Source organism: Amphibalanus amphitrite, unplaced genomic scaffold (assembly GCF_019059575.1).
Source record: "Amphibalanus amphitrite isolate SeventyFive unplaced genomic scaffold, NRLGWU_Aamphi_draft 000498F_arrow, whole genome shotgun sequence".
Classification (NCBI taxonomy): Eukaryota; Metazoa; Arthropoda; class Thecostraca; order Balanomorpha; family Balanidae; genus Amphibalanus; species Amphibalanus amphitrite.
The window spans coordinates 264568-289137 of NW_024881992.1; the positions used below are offsets into that span (position 1 = coordinate 264568).

General features: G+C 46.9%; 1 protein-coding gene across 2 annotated transcripts in view; it reads left to right on the forward strand.

Annotated features, from left to right (window-relative positions):
• LOC122392731 (neurotrimin-like) overlaps positions 1-24570 on the forward strand; it is a 32752-nt gene that overhangs the window by 3017 nt on the left and 5165 nt on the right. The window contains exons 2-6 of one of the 2 annotated variants that reach the window (XM_043387960.1): positions 12712-12839; positions 13230-13440; positions 19224-19351; positions 22790-22961; positions 24085-24117. In XM_043387960.1, the coding sequence (XP_043243895.1) occupies positions 12712-12839; positions 13230-13440; positions 19224-19351; positions 22790-22961; positions 24085-24110 (665 nt within the window). In that variant the 3' untranslated portion in view covers positions 24111-24117. The remainder of the gene's footprint in view (positions 1-12711; positions 12840-13229; positions 13441-19223; positions 19352-22789; positions 22962-24084; positions 24118-24570) is intronic. The other variant, XM_043387959.1, reaches the window with a different exon arrangement.

A 24570-nucleotide genomic window follows, 5' to 3' on the forward strand; every position in this document is an offset into this window, starting at 1 on the left:
GACCAGTGACCTTCGCCTTTTACTGTTACAGATGATCTCGTAATAGCACCTACGATACTTTTGTTGAGTTCTATGGCAAAAGATTGCTAGAAGACATGTGTCACTATGTTATTTATATTACTTTTAAAATGCGTGACCTTTTGAACTGACCTTGACCTCGAAAAATATTTAATATGAGTTCAACACTTTCGGAATAGCTTCATTGATCTTTTGTTCGTATTCGATCCAAAACTGGGCTAGATGGCTTCGACACTGCGTTCACCAGAGCCCTTAATGCTAATATGCTCAGTTTTGACATTTGGCCTGACAATCAGTCACGTGACATCAAATCCTAAAAATTTCAGGAACGCTGCCTGTCTCAGTGAGACTTTTCCAACGCCACTTCGCGTGTTCCGCTAAGACGTATAGTTTCGAAGAGGATTTGGGGGGGTGTTGTCCGCCCCCCCCCCTTCCTCAATCAATGGCGTTCGGCTGGAGATTCAGTCTAGCACGGTTTAAAATGTATGTTTTAGCGTTTTTTGTCGAATTCTTATCTATGCAGATACTTCTTATCAAATCACATCTACCTTCATATATGAAAATGAAAATCGGAAGGTGCTACTAAGCTGCTTATGTATTCTGCGAGGCTATTCAGACAACAGGTTAATGTAACAATAAGTGAACTAAAACGGGTGAAGTGGACCGTTGCCATGGAGTACAACTGCAGCATCCATTCCAATTCTAACTATACTCTAACGATAGGAGTAGTTTAAACTAGCTGTAAAGCATAGCATACCTCTAAGGAAAGCCTATCTCCCTTAGCAGAATTCATCAGTAGCAACGAAGTGTTCCTTTAGGAAATATACTGGGCCACAATCGGGTCTATAACGTCGCCGACTGGCGGTTCCTGTGGTAGACGCAGAGTGATACGGTGTCCGCCTGTCCTCACACAGCGGCCAGCGCCGCAGTGGCGCGCAGCGTTAGCCAGCTAACTTTGTTAGCCCCGCTCTGCAGTGATTTGTATTGTCCTGTCGCAATGTATTGTGACTGGCGCACAAATAAGACTCACTGCGGGAACAACATAGACTGACGGGCTGGGCTTTCACGCGCTCGTGTGGCACGACCATGGCTAAACCCAAGCTGGCATTGATGGATTTGTCTTTTACTTGGCATTGACAGATTTATCTTTCAATTGGCAATGACAGATCTGTCCCTCGTTTGATGCTGATGGACCTAATTTAACAGTGGTGGTCTGAGACCACACACTAGTTGCGAGCTTCCTGAATTTTAGATTGAGTAATTTGAACAACCACAGCAGTTTAGAGTTCAAGGCGTCAGTTATACCTAACTAATTACAATGTACATATTTGTGTATTATGAAATAAGTACTATAATCTATATTTTACTCCAGTTTTTGTAGCATAAGGTAAATGCGTTGCCCTTCTCGAAACTTGAATCACAGAAGTTCTTGCTACCTTCAGAATATAGCGATAGTTGGGCCAAGTTCGGTAACTTCAGGTAGCGTAATCAATATGACGCCGAGACGAAACTCGGATATAGGTCAACATATTTTTGTAGCTACCAGTCCAATGCAATACATAACGATTTCGTTTTGAGGCATGTAGGATGTGTGAATATGCATTGCAAAAATATAAATTTTCTCCAATTTCAACAAAGAAATCAGAAAATACAAAATAGAATAGTCGCATAATGAGTTAAATATGCAATGCAATCAAAAACATGTTGAAAACGATTTAAAAACAAATGTATTCAGACTCCATCAAACAAGCGGAGCGGCTTTTATAGACGCTACCGAGCTGGAGCATGGATATCACACAGCTCCAAAAATTAAGACGTCGCCGTGGGGCGTGGGGTAGCTAACGTGAGACGCGTACCACCAGCGTAAGTAGGCGCGAGCGGGATACATTGATCCACATCAGTGCGACCAGCTCGGCCACGGCATATCGACGGCACCAGCGGCCGAGCTCCGCCCTGGGCCGAGAGGCTGGGCCACTGCTGACCTGTCGCGGCCCCAATCCCCGCTCCGCCGCGCCGCGCCGACCGGTCGCCGGCCGCGACCGGCGCCGAGTCGCGGCCGTATCACTTATTCAAATGGCACCACCAGCGGGAGCGCGGCAGACGGTGCCTGCATAGCAGCGAGGCGCTGAGAGGACGGATTGCAAATGCGATAGGTCGTGAGCGGGTCGGACCATTAGCCCGGAAGTTTTAGGTGGCCGTGAATTTGCACTGAAACTGATGAGATGAATACTGAGCTCAAAGTCAATTAGTTGAACGAAATTAGTGAGTGCTTGCACTTCTTGGATATCCGTCTAAAGGCCGCCCCACACTGGACCTCGCATGCGGGTTGCGAGTCTGCGGGTTTTGGATTCGCGAGTATAAAACTCATTCATGGAGTGATTAAATCATTCTATTATGGTCACTACATGAATGCAGTGAAGCCGGTACACCCACTAAAAATTGCGTACTATCGCAATAACATCACAACGAACCAAAATTCGGCTTCATCAAAAAAGCACCAAAACTCTCAGCCCTCGCAGCGAGAAAAATCGAAAGTTGACTCAAAATCAAATTTTGGAATGCGATGCAAGTTGGCTTTGCATGCTAAAACCATGCAGACTCGCTTGTTAACATGGTGGTGTCAGGTGTGGGTAACTTGACATAGAGTGTATCCTTTAACTGGGAATAAACCCGAAAACCCAAAAGCTCGCAACCCGCATGCGAGGTCCAGTGTAGGGCGGCCTTAACTAGCCCCGGAACAAGCCCAACCTAATCAATTAGTGTTAATCATCACCTGAATATATAAAGGCTTCAAATGTGTCCGTTCTTTAAAAATCAAGCATGCTAAGGTATGACAAAACGGTGCTCTTGGAACAGAAAAAAATTAAGGAGTAAATGTGGCCCGACCAAAGAACAGACACAAGCAGAAAATTTCGAAACTTTTGTAAGTAATTAGAAAGCTAAGAAGCATGATCTGGCACTGGGAGCAGAACAAAAGAAGCAGCTACATAGCAGGTTGAACGGCAATTGATTGTCGTTTACATCTTAACCCATTCAACAATATGTCTTGTTCCACTCCGCTGCTTTTAAACAGACGACCAGGACTGCCTCTACATTCAGTTCAGTCACAATTTAGTTCAGTCAGTTGTGTAGGTACTTAATCTTATATACAAAATATATAAATAGAATATACAAAACGTGGTCGTTATAGTGACTGCTGACGGATAGCAATCCAAATCAACATTCACACAAGCTTTACTTTTTCCCATACTTTCCAAAACCAAAGAGGTATTCCTTTTCCCAGTCCACTTTTTACATCATCACTCTCTGTTCAGCATTCTGCAGAGATGTCAGCAGGTAACCAGAATCTATTAGGTCTCCCAACAAAGCAGCCCTTGCCAGATGTCCCAAAAGGTCTCAGCCAGAGAGGGCTGAGCGCAACTATCAGCGAAAACAAATGCGCATTTACGTGAACAAAGGGTGTGTGTAGTTGTACATTCTAGTATATATCAATATAGGTACAAGAAAGTGGAAGCATACGCTCATTGTCACAAAGTCACCTACTGGTCTGGAATGTAGCTGAGATGCATTGCACACACCAATCTCAATAAACTTAAGTTTTTGTAAAGTTTGTTTTAACCCGCGCACCGACGGGGGGGGCGGATATCCGCCCCCCCCCCCTGAGGTTTTTCGCGAATAGCGGGAAAACCGCGGCGCAGTTTGGTACGACTATTGTCTCATCAATTTTACACATGGTGTGCGTGCAAGTTTGAACCTCCTAACTTTTAAGGTCAGGTCACCAGGTCACTTTGAATGACCCAACCTCAAGTCACTTTTTTGCAACTTTGTCACCGTGCCAGAGCTACAGTAGATGTCGGAGGCCTTTGAAAGTCGCAGGATGTTATAAGGTCATTAGTAGCTACAATTTGTATATCTCGGAATTTTGATATCGATGACCTAAGGTCAGGTCAATTTCTCGACCTCCCCATTACCTATAAGTCAATGGGGGAAAAATCAACTCCCTGTTTTTACCACTAAAACGGGTCGGAATGGCCCCATAAACCATACATGACCTCATATACGATCAACCTTCACTACCTTGAGGTCTGTTTTGCTGTTGGGCAGCTGTAAGGTCATGTGACGTCATCAAAGGTCACCAGCGGTTTTTTGACAATAACTCAGTACAGGAACAAGATACAGCCGCGCGGATGGTCTCATTGTGTTCAGCTCGTCAAGGCGCATCGAATGATATACATGATGACCTCGAGGTCACGTGACCTGAGGTCAACCTTTGACCTTGACCTTTCGAGGTCAACATATTTATCATTCGATGCGGATTGACGAGAGGATCACGATGCTGCCCTTAGTTTGTTCCTATATTGACTAGGTCGAAAGTTATTCGAGATAAACTCTCCATACCTAGCGCCGCCATTTTGACTTTTTTTGACCCCTGTGACGTCATCTTTGACCTGACCTGAAAATGACCTTAGTAAAAATTGTAGACCTTTTCCGTGCGTATCCCTTGCCGTTTACCGCTTGTCGCTATCTTGCTTCGTTCTCGAGATTTCAGGGGGGGCGGTCATCCGCCCCCCCCCCCGTCGCGACGGGGGGGGGGGGGGCGGTACGAAGTTGGCGCAGACCCCCGTCGGTGCGCGGGTTAATAACTTGTACCAGTTTAGATCCCTGGCCGATATTACCATAAAAACTTTTACAGTGGCTTGCACAAGCAGCAAATTAAATGTCTGAATGCTCTTAGCGAGTCATACCCGTCATACAGTTTACAGTTATCCCTCAAAATACTGAAAAGGGCAGATGAACTTTACCGGAACCTACAGACCGACTTTACTGACAGTCCATCAACAATTCATTTATTCTGAAATTGAAATGATATCACCAGGACAAACACAACGAGGAGAGGTGAGCCTCAGCAGGCTGGTGAGTGGTGATTACCTTATGCAGACCCTGTTTTTACTCTGTTTGATTCAATATAAGAGGCAACAGGCATCATTACAACATTTTACCACGAATCATAGGCTTGAGTTTTGAATCGAGCCCAGGCTTGAGTTTTGAATTGCGTAACCAGCGGCAGCATACCCCACGCGTAGTATTACCTACATTGCAGTCCGCGAAGTGTCTTGCATGGTCAGGGGCGCGGGAACTACTTTCAGACTGGGAGGCACACCATAATAGAGATCAACCTAGGGTACCGCCAAATCTAGTTTTCTCACCGGTTTTAGGCCACTTATTTTTCATCCATTGGTTTTTCAACAAAAAAAGAAGACATTTGCAAAAAAGTGTGGTATTCCGTCTCAAAGTTGTGGGGGCACCGCCCCCACGGCCCCAGAGTTGGGGGGGGCAAGCTGCCCCCACTGCCCCCCCCCTCCGGCTCCCGCGCCTACATATGCATGGTGCAGTGCTACACATAACAAAGCTCTAGCTTATTATTATTTTAAAATGAAGAGGACGAAGTGAACAAAAACATGACAGCGTCAAACTGCAAGAATTAGCCATGTACACCAACGCAATATGAATGCACCCTGCAGTGACCCGAAGGATCTGGATGGGAGCACCGTGCGTGGTCTGGGCCAATGACGTCGTCCGTTTACTGGCCGGTCCCGGGGTGAACTGGGGTCGTGCTGCAGTGTGGCCTGTCCTCCGCTGTGTACTGAGGCGGCACGAGCAGCCGCCGAGATGATGGATGGAGCATAATTAATGACTTTAATCGTCGGTTTAATAACCAGTGTGTGCACGGCGGACCGGGCCGCCAGGTGTAAATGCCGCCGACCACGCGATCTGAGCCAACACACCACACTAAATATGTCTTAATCGGTTCACGGAGAAACACGAATTGTGTTTGCTAATAACGCGATGAATGCCAATCATATTCTTGGTGTGCTCTCTAAGGTCGTCTTGCAATTAAGACCAAGGATCCCGACAGCAGCGTTGATGCAGGCAGACAGATTGTTGACCCCCTAAATACACATCAGCATGTATGGCAGTGGAGGCGGAACACCTTCACTGCCGGGGGGGGGGGGGGGGCAGTGGGCACTGCCGGCTTTTGGTCCCATCTTACCATGCAACGCCCATAGGGCTAATGTTAAACTGCCCAAATCAAAGGGGGGCACGGTGCCCTGGTGCCCCCTCGTTCCGCCGCCTATGATGTATGGGTGCTTCAAAGTGTGAGGAATTATATACGCCATAGCATCCTTTATATGGCATTAAAATATTCCCATTGGGCCGTTCATAAATATGTTGGGGCAGACATGTGGCTCTCAATGTATAAATATTCGCAATGATGTTTGAAGCGCCATATTAGTTTTCAAGTATCTTCGAAAGTTTCTCGCTAGGTATAAGAAACGAATAGAAAATACTGTAAGCAAGAAATCCTTATTTTGGACTTATGGAATGCTTTGCCAATGGACTGCTTTCGTTGACCAACAGTAATATTCAACGAAATGAAAGGTGACACATCGCAATAAGTATCCACCTTATCATAGACCCGGGAACAGGGGGGGGGGCACGCTTGCCCCCCCAATTTGAGAGCCGAGGGGGCGGCGCCCCCTCAACATTGAGGCAGCGAGAAAATATCTTTCCTCCCTTTTCCGGACTTCTTTCCTTCTTATTTCCTTCATACATCTAAACATCAACACACGGCATTTTCCTTGCCATCTGAATGGTTTCTGCTGATACAGTATCGATTTGACAACATCTGCTGCCTGACCTTGGCCATAAGTTTGGCAGGCCAGATTTTGTACTGGACCATTTTGAGTCAACTTTGAGAAATACATAACGTACAACGGTGGTAAAATCGTTGCTATAAGTATAACACAGTTTACCCGCTCCGGGTGTGAGGGAGGGGTGTGGGGCAATGAGTGCACTGACGTGGCGCCCTCGGAGGGCCGGTATGGGATAAAGCTCAGCGACACTAAGGGCTTGTGTGGTGCCTTCAGTTATCGGTGGCACCCTCAGAATCACCGGCGTAGGGCCCTCAGAGCCGCCGGTAAGGGGCCTTTAGAGGCACCGGTGTAGGGCCGCCATGCAGGTGCCGGTGTGGGCGATCAGAGGTGCTAGTGTGATTCTCTCAGAGGCGCCGATGAGGGTCCTTACTGGCGTTGCTTCGGGCCCTCATAGACGCTGGTGTAGAGCCGTTACCGACGGGTGTGGGGCCTTTAGAGCTGCTGACGGGAACTGTCTACAAGCCGGCAGGGGGTCTCAGTGACCGGCAAGGGGTCCTTAGGCCGGCAGAAGAAGTCCTGCGGGGTCCTTAGAGACCGGCATGGTATTGTCAGACGCCGGTGGGGCCCTCAGAGACACCGGTGCGGGCCCTCAAAGGCGCCGACGAGGGCCCCATAGTTGCCGTTATGGGGCCCTCAGAAAAATAAGTGTGGGACCATCACAGGCGAGAAATGCCCCTAGAACTGTCCCCTCATAGGCCGGTAAGACCTCTCAGAGGCCAGTAACGGGCCTTTGGAGACCACCGAGGTGTCCTTAAAAGCCGCAAGAGGCCCTCAGAAGCTGGTGTGGGGCCCTTATGGAGACCTTAGTGTGGCTATTTAGGGCCCATGAGGTGCTCTAACGAGCCTCATGGGGCCCTTCTGAGTCGAAATATGGCCATCGTTAATCCTCAGCGGTCAAATGGCGCCGCAGGGCCTCTCGGACCCGAGGGTCCCTATGAACCCGATGGGGGGGGGGGGGGGGGTACGTGTCCCCTTAGACCCCTAGCTAGTAGTTACGCCACTGTTTCATATGCATCATGTCAGGTATTTTAGGCTCGCCCCCCAAACTTGAAAATCGTTCCCGGGCCCCTGCACCTTATACCTTACTTGCAACGTCATGTTCAACATCCGACGGAAGTCGATTTCAACTTTGTTTTCGCAGCGGCCGGCGCGACTCACTCGAGCTCAATTTAAACGATTTATTTTATATTATCATCGCCCGAGTGCAACATCGTAAAGGTGAACTAATTTGCACAGTCGCATAGATACTAAAGCTTCGAGGAATGCGCTGTGCATTGTACTATGCATGAAATCATTTTAATTTCTCTTACGACAAAATGGTAGGTTATGAGCTACAGACATGGAGGGAGTGAAATAAAAGAATAATGGCGGGATGTATATCGAGCGCCCGCGCGTTGTCTGACTGTCAGGTTTATAGTGTTATGATGGTGATATATATCTTGGGCGGTGTCGGACAGTTCGTGGCGGGCGCTCATTACACACACACACCTACAATTATGTACAATCATACAATCATAGTGACATGGAAATCGCCCTTTCCATTGCAGGAACTAATCTGAAGTCACTTCGCTTTCACTAGCCACTAGAAATCACTGAGTTCTAGTTATTAAGTGAACTGGCTGGGCAAAATATGGAGGCAACATTTTTACAATATATTTGAATGTCTGTAAATTAGGTCACATGTGAACACGCTGGACTTTTGAATCTGCTCCTATTGAAGACGGTAAGTCCTTGCTTGCCTCCAAGCACTCCAAGTAATTAGATACACGAAGGTATTTCAAAGCGAAAAACCATAGACATTCTCGTTTAGAGGCACCACCGCATTCAGATACTGGCCATTCTACTCATCTATTGTCATAAGCTCAGGCATTTCCCTGAAAAGAGAGCGCTTTACTTTGCCTTTATGAGATGGGATGCTAGTCTGGAAAATGTGTATTTCTCCGCCGCCAATGACTGCCGTCTTAGTGGCCTCACAGCAACGACTCAGTCCTGGCAGGGTAGTGGCCGGCGATTCAGCTGAAGGCGTAGCCTACGACCAGCGACAGTCGCTCATTTTCCTCGTGGCATATTGCTACTATATAACATTAGAACATTCAATTTCAGCCGATATTAGTTGTTGATGAATCGTGGCCACAGAGTTCACGTCACACTAAAAACACCAGTGTACGCTGCGATGCAAGGATGATTCATTATTACTTTTAACTCACGGATACCAACCATCGTACTAATAGAGAATGGCCTTATTCGCCATGTGAAAAGAATCGGGAGGTTTTCATTGTTTTCCTTTTTTGGTGGCAAAATGTATTACGGTCGTTCACAACTCACATACCCCTTTCCATACGCTTAGTAAAAAGGGACTTATGTTGAGTATCCATGACAGGTTGGATGATGATGTAAATAATAAACCAAATTATTACAAATGCATTCAAATATATTCAAAAAGACACACAAAGCTTTCGGTTCATGGAACCTTGATAACTGTGCACAGTGATCAAGGTTCCATGAACCGAAAGCTTTGTGTGTCTTTTTGAATATATTTGAATGCATTTGTAATAATTTGGTTTATTATTTACATCATCATCCAAAAATGGACTTACCTACTTTTGATAAGGTGCTCTCCATCTGCTCATTAATGTCCAACTATTGTCATCATAACTTTATTTAAATTCAATATGGTGCTCCATATGGTTAGCTGGCATTTGAACTATCCCTTTCAGCGTGAGGAGATTTATTCAAATCGAGAATACCAAATACGTGTGATAGGCAGCAGGATATTTTGACTGCAACTAAAGATATCACGCACGCATGCAAATGGATATTAGAACCAAACACGCAAAAATGCCCACATACAGAGTATTGACATCCACCAGTACCTGCTACAAATAATTTCCTTTGGAGCCGTCAAATGCTGCTGCTGTTTAATTCCACACTCGGCTCAGTGTCAGCCAACGTTAAAAGGCCGTGCACGTCTTTGACGGTGAGAGTTTCGGCAGTTTGGAGAGTGGAGCTGGAGAGGTCGGTGCAGCGGTCAGCAATTACCGACACGCCTCGCTCGGCGTCGGGTCTAAATATGATTGACGAGCTATGAGAGTGCCGTAATGCCGGCACTGATTAACCCGCGCACCGACGGGGGTCTGCGCCAACTTCGCACCGACGGGGGGGGGGGGGGGGGCGGATGACCGCCCCCCCCCCCCCCTGAGATCTCGAGAACGAAGCAAGATAGCGACAAGCGGTAAACGGCATCGGATACGCACGGACAAGGTCTACAATTTTTACAAAGGTCATTTTCAGGTCAGGTCAAAGATGACGTCACAGGGGTCGAAAAAGTCAAAATGGCGGCGCTAGATATGGAGAGAGTTTTTCTCGAATAACTTTCGAATTAGTCAAGATAGGAGCAAACTAGGGGCATCATCGTGATCCTCTCGTCAATCCGCATCGAATGATATATATGTTGACCTCGAAAGGTCAAGGTCAAAGGTTGACCTCAGGTCACGTGACCTCGAGGTCATCATGTATATCATACGATGCGTCTTGACGAGCTAAACACAATGAGACCATCCGCGTGGCTGTAGCTTGTTCCTGTACGGAGTTATTGGCAAAAAAACCTTTGGTGACCTTTGATGACGTCACATGACCTTACAGCTGCCCAACAGCAAAACAGACCTCAAGGTAGTGAAGGTTGATCGTATATGAAGTCATGTATGGTATATGGGGCCATTCCGACCCGTTTTAGTGGTGAAAACAGGGAGTTGATTTTTCCCCCATTGACTTATAATGGGGAGGTCGCGAAATTGACCTGACCTTAGGTCACCGATATCAAAATTCCGAGATATACAAATTGTAGCTGCTAATGATCTAATAACATCCTGCGACTTTCAAAGGCCTCCGACATCTACTGTAGCTCTGGCACGGTGACAAAGTTGCAAAAAAGTGACTTGAGGTTGGGTCATTCAAAGTGACCTGGTGACCTGACCTTAAAAGTTAGGAGGTTCAAACTTGCACACCATGTGTAAAATTGATGAGAGAATAGTCATACCAAATTTCGCGCGGTTTTCCCGCTATCCGCGAAAAACCTCAGGGGGGGCGGATATCCGCCCCCCCCCCCCGTCGGTGAGCGGGTTAACAAGATACAACGAGAGGGGAATGGCGATGGAGAAGCTGACTGCTGACGGACAGAACGTTCAAGCAAAGGAGAGAAACCAAAACTCAATATTGTATCTCGCTCTTTTGGATTGGAACGATTTGGATGAGTTCATTTTCTATGAGTAATAGATACCTGTAATTATGTAAACTTGTTCTAGATTTAGTCCATTTTTCTGTCGTGATGGTGATGTGACACACACTTTTTGTACATCATTTAGTGCGACAAATATTAGCCATGTCTAAAATATAATGCATCACAATGTATGACTATGAATTTATGTATCCCCGTGTATGTTTATGACCCTTTAGATGGAGACTTAAGAAAAGCAGCATCTTGTCCCCCCCCCCTCCCGTGCAGCTACGGTCCCCGCGCTGGATCCGGCAAAGCTGTCCAGTTTGTCCACCTAGCGTACTAATATGTGAAAGTCCGGTGGACTGTCTGACGTAGCGCTCAGAATTACCTGGCCAAGGTTCGACTGGCGACGCCAGTAGCGGCGGAACACCTTCAGTTAAGAGGGGGCACTGCCGACTTTTGGTCCCATTCTTTCCATGCAACGCCCATAGGGCTAATGTTGAAATGTCAAAATCAAAGGGGGGCACGGTGCCCCGGTGCCCTCCCCGTTCCGCCGCCTATGGGCGACGCCCTCTGTGGTTGAGGGCCGTTCGTCGGGCCGGAGACAGGCAGACTTGCGGACAATGTCTGGAGACAGGCGGACGGGCAGCGGCCATGACGCGGTCGTAGGGCGGTGAGAGGCACCTGATGAAATGATGGAGCGCACGTGACGTGCCTGCGGAGCCTCTCCAAGTCCAATAAATCCGCTGCGGGCCGGCGCTGGCAAACAGGACAGTTTGCTCGGCCACCAGCGCCGAATCAGGCCGACGTGCGCAGTACAATGTGTGCGTTATCGTCAATATAGTGGGGCGCGGCGGTGTGGGCGCCCGTTTTTGCTGCTACGTCTCGGTGGGGGGGGGGGGACAGGGGAGACCCTCGGCCGTGACGTCTCGTCCATTGTTAGCTGGCCTGACGCCGGGAGCTGGCCGGCGCTGTCGGAGAATATGCATGGTTCAGTAGCCCTCAGACGCACGGGAACGTCCCACCGCCCGCTGCTCCCCCCCCCCCCCCCTCCATGGATGGGCCCAATCGACCGCTGCCGGGTTGCATAAGAAGTCATGGCCTGACTCCAGCAGCCGCACTGCAACTGGGTCCCTGAGTAGCGAGCAGGTGCAATATCTGGGCTTGGCCCACTAACGCTTATACATGGCTGGCAGTTACCTGGGACGAACATAAAACGGGTCTCGTTGGCAACGAAAAGACAATTGCACGGTGAAGACCGGTATGAATGAGTGCAGTGCATACCAAGCAATAGCGAATGCCTGGGCTGGTTAGTGGAACTGGATACTGACGCCCTTTCGCTGGCTGACCTTTATCTCTTTCTGGAACACCGAGACCAAACCCTCACTGATCTGGCTCAGTAAATGGTATTCAGTCGAGATGGACTGAACGAAGTTAAACAGTGTTGATTCATTGGCACATTAGCCCCTATCGCTACGGGTGTAGGCTGGCAGTCGAATCCGATCGTTCTCCGACGACAAATGTTTGATAAGCATGCTCTGTTAAACATGCTCGCTAAGTGATTAAGGACTCCGCTACGATGTGTGTGATGTGCATCCGTATGTACAGCGTCTTAATCAGAACACGTGCAGAAGTTTTTACTTTTTATGATCTTTCCATTTATAGAATTTCATGCTTTCACTTGACCGACCGGTACCGAGACGCGTAAAATCATCGCTTGTATGCATGAACTAATACGTAGGACCATTTTATCTTTTTCAGACCAGAGTTGGATGCGCCAGGTCTTCGAGCCTCCCTTCTTTGATACCACCACACCACGTAACGTCACGGCCCTTCAGGGAAAGACGGCTCATCTTCACTGTAAAGTGAAGCGCCTCAACAACAAAACGGTTAGTAATCTGAACCATCAGCGGAACGTGGTTTTCTAAATGAGGACTTTCCAGAACGCGATAAGCATATAAATCACAGGGCCGCCTCCCTGGTTAAATTCGCGTGCGCTTAACGATGTAATTTTAACTAACTAGCTTCTTCATGGATTTTTACTAACTTCTGTATGGAGTTAAAGCTTTCAAATCATGGCATGGGAAGAAGACAATATTATTGATTTAACCCCTCCCGTGTGTCCCGCGAGCTTCATTGTCTCGTAACTACATAAACATCTCAATTGAAAGAGCAGCTGTCATAACCCTACCAAATGCCCATCCCAACACTCATCACCAAGCAGCCAACGAATCTATGCTTCCTCCACCACCTTTTGAACTCGGCCGTTTCCGCCGCAGGTCTCGTGGATTCGCAGTCGTGACCTGCACATTCTGACCACGGGCACGGACACGTACGCCAACGACGCCAGGTTCCAAGTGGCGCGCGACGCGGCCCGGAATGACTGGACGCTGATGATCAAGTTTGTCCAGGCGAGCGACGCTGGCCTGTACGAGTGTCAGATCTCCACTCAGACGCCCATATCGTACCCCGTGTACCTGAGCGTCATAGGTGAGTGCCTGGGTCGGTTAGAGAGCGATCATGGAACCGTGGTGATGCTGGATCAACATGCATTAATGGTGTAAAGAAAATGTTTAAATGGAAAAAAGTGAAGTGAAGCTCGTCGCTCGATGATATAAAACAACATTTTCAGCTAGATTGAAACAATATTATCGCAAATACTCGTTCTCATGTTCTCAATGTACATTTTTATGATTTTTCTCGCAATGTCACGAGATTTCGTTAGAACCGTCTGATGCGCGGATATCATTACGGAGCGAGCGAAGCGAGCGTAGTCTTTCCTTAGATTAACGGAAATTTCTGAGTATGAGCGGCCGGCCGGCCGGCCGGCCGGCCGTGGTCACGCTTTTGCGAGGCTTATATCTCAGCAACCACTTGACCGATTTACATGCGGTAATTTTTGTAGGGTAGCTTCATTCCTTCTACCAAGTATTGGACTATTGCCGATGCATGTGGGTGACCCCTTATGCACGTGCCACGTGCAAAACGAAGAGGTGTCACTTTTGTAATTGTTGCAATATCTCGGTAACTACTTGGCCGATTGCGCTGAAAGTTGGCATGTAGGTAGGCACCCACTAGGCAATACATATCCATGTGCCAGAATTGGGGTGCTGCTGCACGTGCGCACGTGCAGGGGTCGATTCCAGATCTCGAGAACGGCTGGACCGATGGCGCTCAAATTTGGCACATGGTTAGGGACCGGTTAGTAGGGTGCCGTGCAAAACTCAGTTGGGACCCATTTTGCACGTGCGCACGTGCAGGGTGCCGCTTCCAGATCTCGAGAACGGCTGGGCCGATTGTGCTCAAATTTGGCACAATTTTGAGCACAATTTCAAACACGGCACCCTACTAACGGAGACCGGTTAGTAGGGTGCCGTGCACAAGTCAGCTGGAGGTACCTCGTCGAAATTTCGCACGTGCAAGGCTCACCCTCTCGCTCGCTCCGTTAGTCGCCCCAAAAGGCGTTATACTGGTTTAACGCTTTTTGGAGTTTGTTCAAGATGGTGTACCAGTGTTGATGTGAAAATTTATTTAAAACAGACGTCACGCACAAAAAAATTAGCACTATTTTTTTTAAATAAAATCATTGCTTCGTTTATGCTTCCTATATCTTTATGAACATAGCCGGTCTTCATTCCAATTTCCATGTAAATTTATTGCTATTACCGGGAGTCGCTCATTCACAATTATAAGAAAAAATGATGCGGAATGAAATGCAGCCCCGGTAAGGTATCGTACAGATAATCAGCCACGTCTTGAGCTAATTAACATACAATCGGAAACACAGCTACCCAGAGACCTAGAACTATTAAAGTAGGTAAATGCGCGTGTAATGCACGTGCATCCGAGCCCCCCCCCCCCCGCTCGATAAATGTAAGAGTGGTAAATATATGACGTCTGGCCATATGCCAAATTCGAATTAAATCAGCCCTGTACTTCCGGAGATATAAGGAAGGGGTGTACACGTGCGCACGTGCAGCAGCACCCCCTGTTTCAAAAAGGTAATGGTAGGTAATGTATGCCATCTGGCCACATACCAAATTTGAGGTCAGTCGGGCCAGTGGTTACTGAGATATAAAGAAGGGGTACGCACGTGCGCACGTGCACCAGCACCCCCTGTTTCAGAAATGCACTAGTGGGTAATGTATGTCATCTGACCACATACCAAATTTGAGCTCAATCGGGCCAGTGGTTACTGAGATATAAAGAAGGGGTGCGCACGTGCGCACGTGCAGTAGCACCCCCTATTTGAGAAATGTGATAGTGGCTAATGTATGTCATCTGGCCACATACCAAATTTGAGCTCAATCGGGCCAGTGGTTACTGAGATATAAAAAAGGGGTGCGCACGTGCGCACGTGCAGTAGCACCCCCTATTTGAGAAATGGGATCGTGTCGGATGTATTGTATCTGGTCACATACCAAATTTGAGCTCAATCAGTGACGCAGTTCTGGAGATATCATTAGACCAACTTTGTAAACACCCCTCACGCGCCACGCGCAGACCCTCCTCTGTGCCAGCCGATATCTCCCGCAGACATTGCATTCAATTTTTAATGCACGGGGCCATCAAATAGTGAAGACCGGACCTATCTGGGTGTTACTGATCTCGAGATATAACATCTGAAAGTTAGGGCCACTATGGTCATGGCCGAAATTTCTGCGCTCAGTCCAGGTGTACAGAGGTCTATGAGTGGACTTATTTTGAATTTTAGGAGAGGGAGAAACGATATTGATAAAGAATTAAATTATAACATAAGGAGCTATGAAAATTCATAACTAGATTCACATTCCCTCTGCCTGAAATCAATCGCCATTGATGATTTGATATAAGGACAGTTTCATCAACAACGAGATAATAGAAAATAGATGTATGCCACGGGCCTTAGCATTGCAATGCATTCTATATGCGCCAAATAAGACCGAGTGCATGGACTATGTCCCGCAGCTGGGGACACAGATCCGGTTCATCAATCACGCGCTCAATGGACCTGTCCGGCAGGCACGCGGCACAATTGATCCCTCCCGAGAGCCGCCACATCCGATTGTGATCGCCTCGCTGCCAGTGCGGCCAACTCCCACATTGTCCACCCCCATTCCACTGCAACAGTCATCCCTCACATCCACCGACACGCGTTCTCCACTGTCCACTTACATAACCCTTCGTCTTCCACTTCTCCGCACATATCCATATCAAAATCTCATCTCATATCACTAGGGGAGACCCGGGAGGTATGGGCCCCCTGGAGGTATGGGCCACCGCAGTTTTGAAGAAGTGATGCGTGTTTTTACACATTTGACGGCGTTAACTGGTAGCAGCCATTCCATTATACAACCCACGCGATTTTCAAAATCTTCCTCAATCTTCTTTGGCAATGAGCGGTGATAAACTGTTTTTGCCCTCTTCGAGTTAAATACGGTACATACAGAACATTCATGATAAATTTGAACCAGGCTCGTTTTATGATGTCAGACCATCGCTAACATAAAGTTTAAAGTATGGAAATTATTACTGGATAGACAATTTGAAGCTTTCTTGCAAGATTATGAGCTGAGATGCTACGCACATTCTGGCGTCCTAACCGGGAGGTTCGGGCCACCCACCCCGTTGATCCTAAATAAATAAAAACATGCTTTCATTGAATGTCCCAGTCAATAGGTTTTAGTTTTGTCGCGCAAGGTCGAAAATTTAGTTTCAAATTTCATTCGAACAGAAAAAAAATATTATTGATCTTATTTCATGGTGCATGATTGAGTTAACCAAAATACATATGTGCCCAAGTGACCTTCATGAAGTAAGCTGTTGGCCGCTTATGCGGTCCCTGGGCTCTAAGAGAGATCAAGGTAGATAACAGCAACGAGTATTGTTCTCATTATCGAGAAAAGAATATGAAACATGGCGCCGGCCCATATCTCCCGAGCCATGGCCCATACCTCCCGGTGTATTTTGATGGATCGAAAAAGCACATGATGTATTGAAAGTTATTTCGAGACAAAGTAGTTGATCCCCGATGCCTAATATCAGGCACACGTTGCAAGCGAAAGGCAATTTCACGTACACAGAGTGAAAAACCGGGTCTAGCCACTGCCCACTGGAAGAAAATTGTCTTTTCACAAAACCGGCCCATACCTCCCGGGTCTCCCCTATATCATTGTACAGTTTGCTTCCATCGACACATCAGCCATCCAGTTCCACCGGCATATCCACATCCACATCCACGCGCACCATTGCACCCTCAACTTCCACCGACACGTCCACATGAATGTCCTCTACACCCACCCACCACCCACTTCCACCCACACAACCACCACATTTCCACTATCCTACGCATGAGCGCTTAACTCGTCTCCTCTCTCCCGGTTTCGTCACCATAAGTTCCCTGTATCGCACCCACGCACACAGTAATTTCATCGCTACCACGCTCAGCGCCCTCCCGCCAGACGTATCTCCCCATTTCTTGTATTACACCAAGATCGCGCTATCACACCCTCTGTTGCTGCCTCTACCACTATCTCATCCTTAACTGCTACTTCCGTCGCTGTTACTTCGGCGACTGCGGCTGTCATTCCCGTATCTTATTCGCCATTTGCCAACCATTGCAATGACAAGCTGGTGTCGTAGGAACTTAGTTACAATCGTTATTTCTAAATGCTATAAAATACTATGAAGACGTTATTTAGTTCGGAAAAGTAGTTAATTACGGTTAATGTGGTTTGTGAATCGTGTCAAGCGGTGAGGCGACGGCACTAGCCTAGTTTTCATGGTCTCTACGGACAGGATCGGATCGGGGATCGGATCGGCGAATCCCGATCTGCGGTGCCCTTTCCATGACCCATTCTCAACGAGCGCGCTCAAAGCGGGATTAGGACCGGGATTAGGCGATATGAATCAGCTTCTCTAATCCGAGATAGGTATACATAATTGGCGCGCTGCGGCAATCCACTTCATAATTCCCTTCATTATAATGTCCTCAAGCTAATATGAATTAAGCGGCCAAGTTGTGTTATTCGGGGTTAGTGCACCGCTCCTCGTGCGCTGTGATCTTTCAGAGACCCTACCGCCAGTGATTTAATGATCTCTCTGTCCGTATTACGGACTTTACGGACGACGGCGGGCGTCCTCGCCTGTGGCGCAGAGAGGAAAGTCCGATCCAAAACTCTGCAGTAACATTTTACCCATAAATTCTACCAAGCACCTGGAGGTTCATGCTAAGGATTGATGCAAGATCAAGATAGTTTATTTCCGTAGGTTAGCTGGCAAAAAAATGACATAGTTATATAATGACATCATAGAAGGTATTTTGGTACAATAGGCCTCAGAGCAGCGAGACGTGCCAGCTCAATAGCTGCAATTTTGTGTGCGTGTTGAAGATATTACGCTATTGCTCGGTTGGACCCCTTTCAAATAGCTGGTTCAAAGCCATTCATATGTATGTACACTCAACCGGTGACACACAATCTGAATAAAGAGGGTCACCGGTGAAAAGACGGACACCAGAGATCAACAATTGGCACTCTCTGCTCGGAACCCGCCCGTGAAACACAACTGAAACACGCGAGGCAGAGGCGGCGCCAAACACGCTCTGTTTGCCTGAGAGATCCGTCGACTCCAGAACTTTTCCAACTTGGCGAGCAGGCAAATTAATTGCCGGCCTATTCACACAAGCTGCTACAAACGTGAAGTTTGCAGGATATTTTGACGCTCATTTAGTTGAAAATGTTGAGAGTTCTTTGAGTAAATGACTTTTTAGAGACGGAGTTTAATATTAGTTTTGCGTGGTTTCTGGCTTTCTACAGTTATTGGTCTGCCCTCCCGCCATTAGATGCAATAGGTAATTGAATTGAGGACAATTTAGTATGTGACACAATAGGCATGATTTGCTGCTCCTTCAATAATTACTTCATATTCGTAAAGACTTACACATAAAACATGCATGTACATGCGTTCAAGGTATTAAATATGTATCTTTTAGAAAACCTTTTACCTTCTTGGATGCATATATGTTTCCGAGAAAGTATAACCATGTCGCTTTAAATGTACTTACCTATTGATACCAGAATTGCATTGCATCATTCCTATAATATCATTGTTTTGCAGCAGCGCATGACATACGACATCTCAATTTAAGTTTCGACATGATTTTGCCATATTTCACGCTGCATATTTTGCTGTTTTGCATTTCCGAACATTATGCAAATTCAGCAACAGCTGTCGCCTATCATATCCGAGACGGTGACGTCACCGGCGCTGATTGATGACGTCATTGCCGGCAGTGCCCGAGTCGCGCATCCTGGGCCCGCCGGAGATGTATGTTGACGTGGGGAGCGTGCTGAACCTGACCTGTGTGGTCACCAACTCGCCCGAGCCGCCCAAGTACATCTTCTGGTACCACGGAGATGAGGTGAGTGAATGTAGTATGGATTGGATAATGATAAACTTATCCGTTAGGTAATCGGTGCGTGCACTGACAGATACGAGCCATTAGTTGAAAAAATAATCCAATAACAAAACAAATTGGCTATGAGATGCATTGCCATTATTGTTATCGTCATTGTCTGTGATAACAAAATGTCTAACACTTCTAATGAGTTGAAACGACGGCAGTCAAAACGTGTTTGTCCATTTGCAATTGAGACGAAACCGAGGCATCAGTGATGGACGATCGAAATCGAAACTGCATCCTGTTCGTCGCTATTGCAACACCATATACAATACCATGCCCTGTTGTGTTATTTGTTGCCAAGGCCCAGTTCCACTCCCTGCCCAATGAACGGCCTTACACGGGATGATAACCATGCCCGGAAGATTCACGGATCGGTGGCCCGGTTATATCCAACATTCCACGCCTCCAGCGACGGTGGATAACGCGCCTAAACCATTTACGCTCCACGGGTCTCCCTGTTCACATGGAGTGTCGCCCCCTGGTGATAAATTCTCTCTCGCTAGAATGACGTAGATAACCTTTCCCGTAGCGTCGCCCATAGGAATGGGACGTTCTCTCCCTCATGGCAGTAACCTCTCGGCTCTCGGTAATGTATTACCTATACATATGCATACTGTATACATGTAACTATGTATGTATGCATGTATGCTGTAAATGGCATTATATACCTTTCTCCCTATAGCAGCCATCGTCCCGATTACGGCGCCCCTCCTCTCTATGGATCTCCCTGGTGATGGTGCCCCTTTCAGCCGGCCCCAGCGCCGTCTGTCTCTGTCTTCTGAACACCAGCGGCCGTCGACCGGCGCCGCGCCCGTCGAGTCGGCGGCATTTGTCGCTGACCAAGGTTTTATCGCCACCGGCACTCGGCTGAAAGCTTCAGCTTGCCAAAAATTCCGCCGAGAACCGGGCCAGCCTCAGGCGAGGAGAAATCGCTGGGCGGTGGTGCCACGGTTAAGACGAGTTCGATGTCAACCCCCGACGTACCGTAGGACTGGCAGGGAGGGGCCCATTCCGCCACCTTCAGTTTCGGACGCGGTCAATAAGCACCAGAGCATCTGCCGGTTGGCGACGGATACAAACGCAACTTCTGTGAAATAACCTTAGAATAGACGAGCTGGGCGCTGTCGTCCTCGATGGTTACTCGCTAATAACCCTCGGTATTGTCTTACCACTGCCGACGGTAAAAAGATGATTATTTGAGACTAGTGTATTACTGAGTGAGCACAAAAATAGCATCCCATACTGCCGCTGAGATACTCGGCGGCAATATGGGTGGCTAGCAACCCAGCTGTTAACGTGCCCTTTAACAAAGCCCCTGGCAAAACAAACTTGGAGGCAGTGACAGCCAATGCTCTCATAAGTGCAGCACACGCTGTACGTTACATAATAATGCAGTCGCGGCTGGCTCTGTATATAGTCTGGCGATACGTTTATGCGTTGAATCCCTTATGTCAACATTTATGAAGGCAGAAAATTCGTTATAAGAAAAAAATCGTTCCGTTATACCGATAGGTAGGTGAAAACATTTCGATATTTATTTCGCCTTTTAGATGCCATTCATTTCATCTTGTATTTTTCACCCATGACATTTTGTCTTACCTCCTGGGACTTCCTGTTCCTACGTCTTTCCTTTCTCATGTGTATCACTCTCTTTCCCTCTCTCCCTCTCCCTCTACCTCTGATTCGTATTCTTTGCCGAAGCCTAATTACATTATGAGAAGAAAAGCTGATAAATTGGACATACATAATGCCGCTATTCAGTTGAGGCGAGAATTCGGTTTCCAGTCGAGTGTGGCATCTGCCATTGCGCCACGGAGAGGAGCTACGTCTCAATAGTGACTTGACTCTTTTCTAGGACTACAAAACAGCCAACTAAAACATGCACTAACCACACATTTAAAATGATGTGCCTCATTACAATATGCATTGATATGCATTTGCAGACCTGTAGCAAGGGTATATGTCATGTTCTATATGTCAGCCCTGGCTGACATAACTTGATTGTCGTGTTCCTGTAGATGCTCGTCTCCAATTGCGAGTTTCTGAACCAACATAACGATAGTATTAGTGAAAGTTCGGCACTCTATTCCATTGGCACTTACATATACGGCCTCCCTATCCTCATCAAATGAAACAGATGCATAGAAAAAATGAAACAAACGTTCCACTGACAATAAGTTTTAGTTCGTCTTTTCATTTACCTGATTTCGAACTTTTATAGAACGGTCAATATTTGACATTAATCGACGGATGGATTTCTTTTAAAGAACTAGCGTTTCAGAACCCCGGGAACCCGATACTTCCTACATGGTTACAGCATCCTTCCTCTGGAAAACTTTCAACAACGATCTTTAATATGTCAGAAAATCGATGATAGGCGAGGGCCGTCTTCGTCTCGTTTGGCCAATATTCCTCACCGCAAACATGCACTGCACCATCTGCCACGTATGACGTCAGTGGCTACGCCACGGCCCTCTCAAATGCGGTGTCGGTAGAGGAGGGCAGCGGAAACGCTGGCCACATAGTAAGAATTTGAAAGTGAATTTCTTAAAATTCGATAGTGTTAAACACGCAAAGTACACAAAAGCACAGTCGTTCCAGGCTTAAAGAAGTTCGGATAAAACTTTGCTCTGAAAATGATGAGAATGCTCCGCTTTATTCAAAAGCAAACTATTGATCACATCTCAATTGGGTTGCACTAGTTGCCTATTTATACCTTACCTATTTATTAAATAATCAAACATCATTTTCGATGTAAATATTGAAATGATTAATAATATTCAAACTAAAAGATATCATATTCTAGTGACGCATTTTCATAAAATAAGGCATACTCTTTGCAAGGAAGTCAACATGGGATAGTTGGATACTTGTTTGCTGTAAAAGAGATTTGGTTTGACTTTGACGTTCGATACATTTGCCATAAAACTCTTCGTGAAAACGGCCAATATAACTTTTTCACGAAATTGAAGTTTCCATGCAAAGCGGCGTCAACCAGGTCTGGATGGGTTCGAGCTAGGCTTTACACAAATTCATCGAATGAATAAAAACATGATATGCCTCTGCATGTTTGATATTGGTTGCTCGTAGCATACTTTGTAAATGCTTTGGCAATGAAAGTATGCACCAACGATGTTCATATCAAGACTGGCAACAACAAGACGGATGGAGATGGATCAGGATATTTTTTATTGCACGCTTAGACTTACTTCTACGTAGACTTCTCTTGCCATTGATAAACATAAGGACTGTTCAGGACTGTAAACTTGTACGCTGTACTGCACATGAATGCAAACAATTCTATTGACCTTCTTGACAGACCCCCGACTGAGTTTTAATACAGAGGCCTCAGTATCCACATAGAAACGTTGCTCTTGACGTGCTCCATGTCGACAGGTGGTCAGTTACGACTCGGGTCGGGGCGACATCAGCGTGGAGACCCGACAGAGCGGCTCCCAGCTCAGCTCTCAGCTGGTGGTGCGCCGGGCGCGACCCTCCGACTCGGGCCTCTACTCCTGCAGTCCGTCGAACGCCCAGTCCGTCAGCACCCGCGTCCACGTGCTAAACGGTGAGAGGCGGGCGCTCGCCCCCCCACCCCCACTCCCGGTGGTGAGCGGACGCGGAGCTTTGTCATGTGCTGTCGGAATCTAAGTTTGTCGCAGCGTTTTGAAGGCATAATGTCCTTAGTTGTTAAGCATGTTTCTATTTTTGCAAATTATATTCATAGAACGACCAGCAACACGATTTACCTCAGCAACAAATCGCCTGTGAACAAAGAACATGAATATTATCAATAAAGATACGCTTCATGAGAATGCATCATACAGTGCTTGATCGATGATACTGCTTTATGTAAAGAATATTAATTTAAACGTAGACATGTTGTTAAAACAGCAAGCTAAAATGCCAAACCTTCTTGTCTTGCATTATTAGCCATCTTAAATAATTATGTAAATTTAAAACGTAAAACAAATTTAACTACAAAATGTCAACATTTACTACAAATTCGCATGTTTCTGTACACATGCATTCGCGCTGAACTTAAAAATATGCTTAATTTTCTGAGCCACTGCCAGCGCACAAATTGTCTTTAGTGGCATCCATATCTTAGCACACCCTCGTACCAGTACAAAAAAGCCTTTAACAAGTGATCGATTTAATAAATAACGTCACCTACTCGTATTTTAGACAGCACTCCGCATACTTCTGCGCTGCATCCCGGTTGTATATTTCTGAAAGATGTCAAAAGTTTTCAGCGTCTTTTCGCGGAAGTGAGTGCGTCTTTATTATCCGTGACCCGCGGCAGTTTTACGAGGCAATATAGTGTCTCGGAGGCGGCTCTTTCTCTCCGTAACCTCCATAAACGGGCCATTGCTAACTCAGCGGCGGGCCAGTGCCGCTTTTATCCACCCGGACGCCGCCGCCTCCTCTTCTTGCTCTCCCCATCTCTCCACGGCGCCTTATTTACCTTTGTTATGCACTTTATATTTCTCTCTGTATTTTATTTTCACTAGCTTTTTGTATCTTTGATTGTCTACCTCCTTCATCTTATTTTTTTTTCATACAGGGTTACTTCACGTGTCACTCTTAACTCGCTTAACCGAGTTAGTCTCTTAGTTTAACTGATTCAGATAAATAATAAGGTCCGATAAGCTGGCTAAAACCATTACCAAATTCATCAACTGTTTCAGCCTTCTCCAACATCCCCGACCCATAAGCCGTAGGTAAGCTGAATTGAGCTTTGCTGGCTAGCCGCCATTATAGGTACTGCCTATAAATTATCAGAGCTTGAGCTTTTACTTATTCTCTTATCTGTTCTCCTCTTTTCCTACTCTATCCCTTCTTTTCCATTCTTTTCTCCTTTCTCTCCGCCCTGTCGGGGAGAGTGATGTCCGCCATCCGTTGACCGGTCCCACTGGTGGTTTTTCTGGCGGTCGGACGCCGTGCTAAAGCAGGCCACTGGGTCGCTATGCCACGCTCTCACTCGCTCCCGCTCTCGCTAGTCTAATATCCGCCACCGACCACCCGTCCCCGCCTCTTATATCCCCTTCCCCAGGCAGAGGTGCATGCATCCCTCTGTCCGTATCTGCCAGTCGTGTGAATGGATACAACGACCATGCCATGAAAGGATAGGGCGTTTTGAAAATGTGTTATGCGTGTTTCCAAATTTTTGTTAT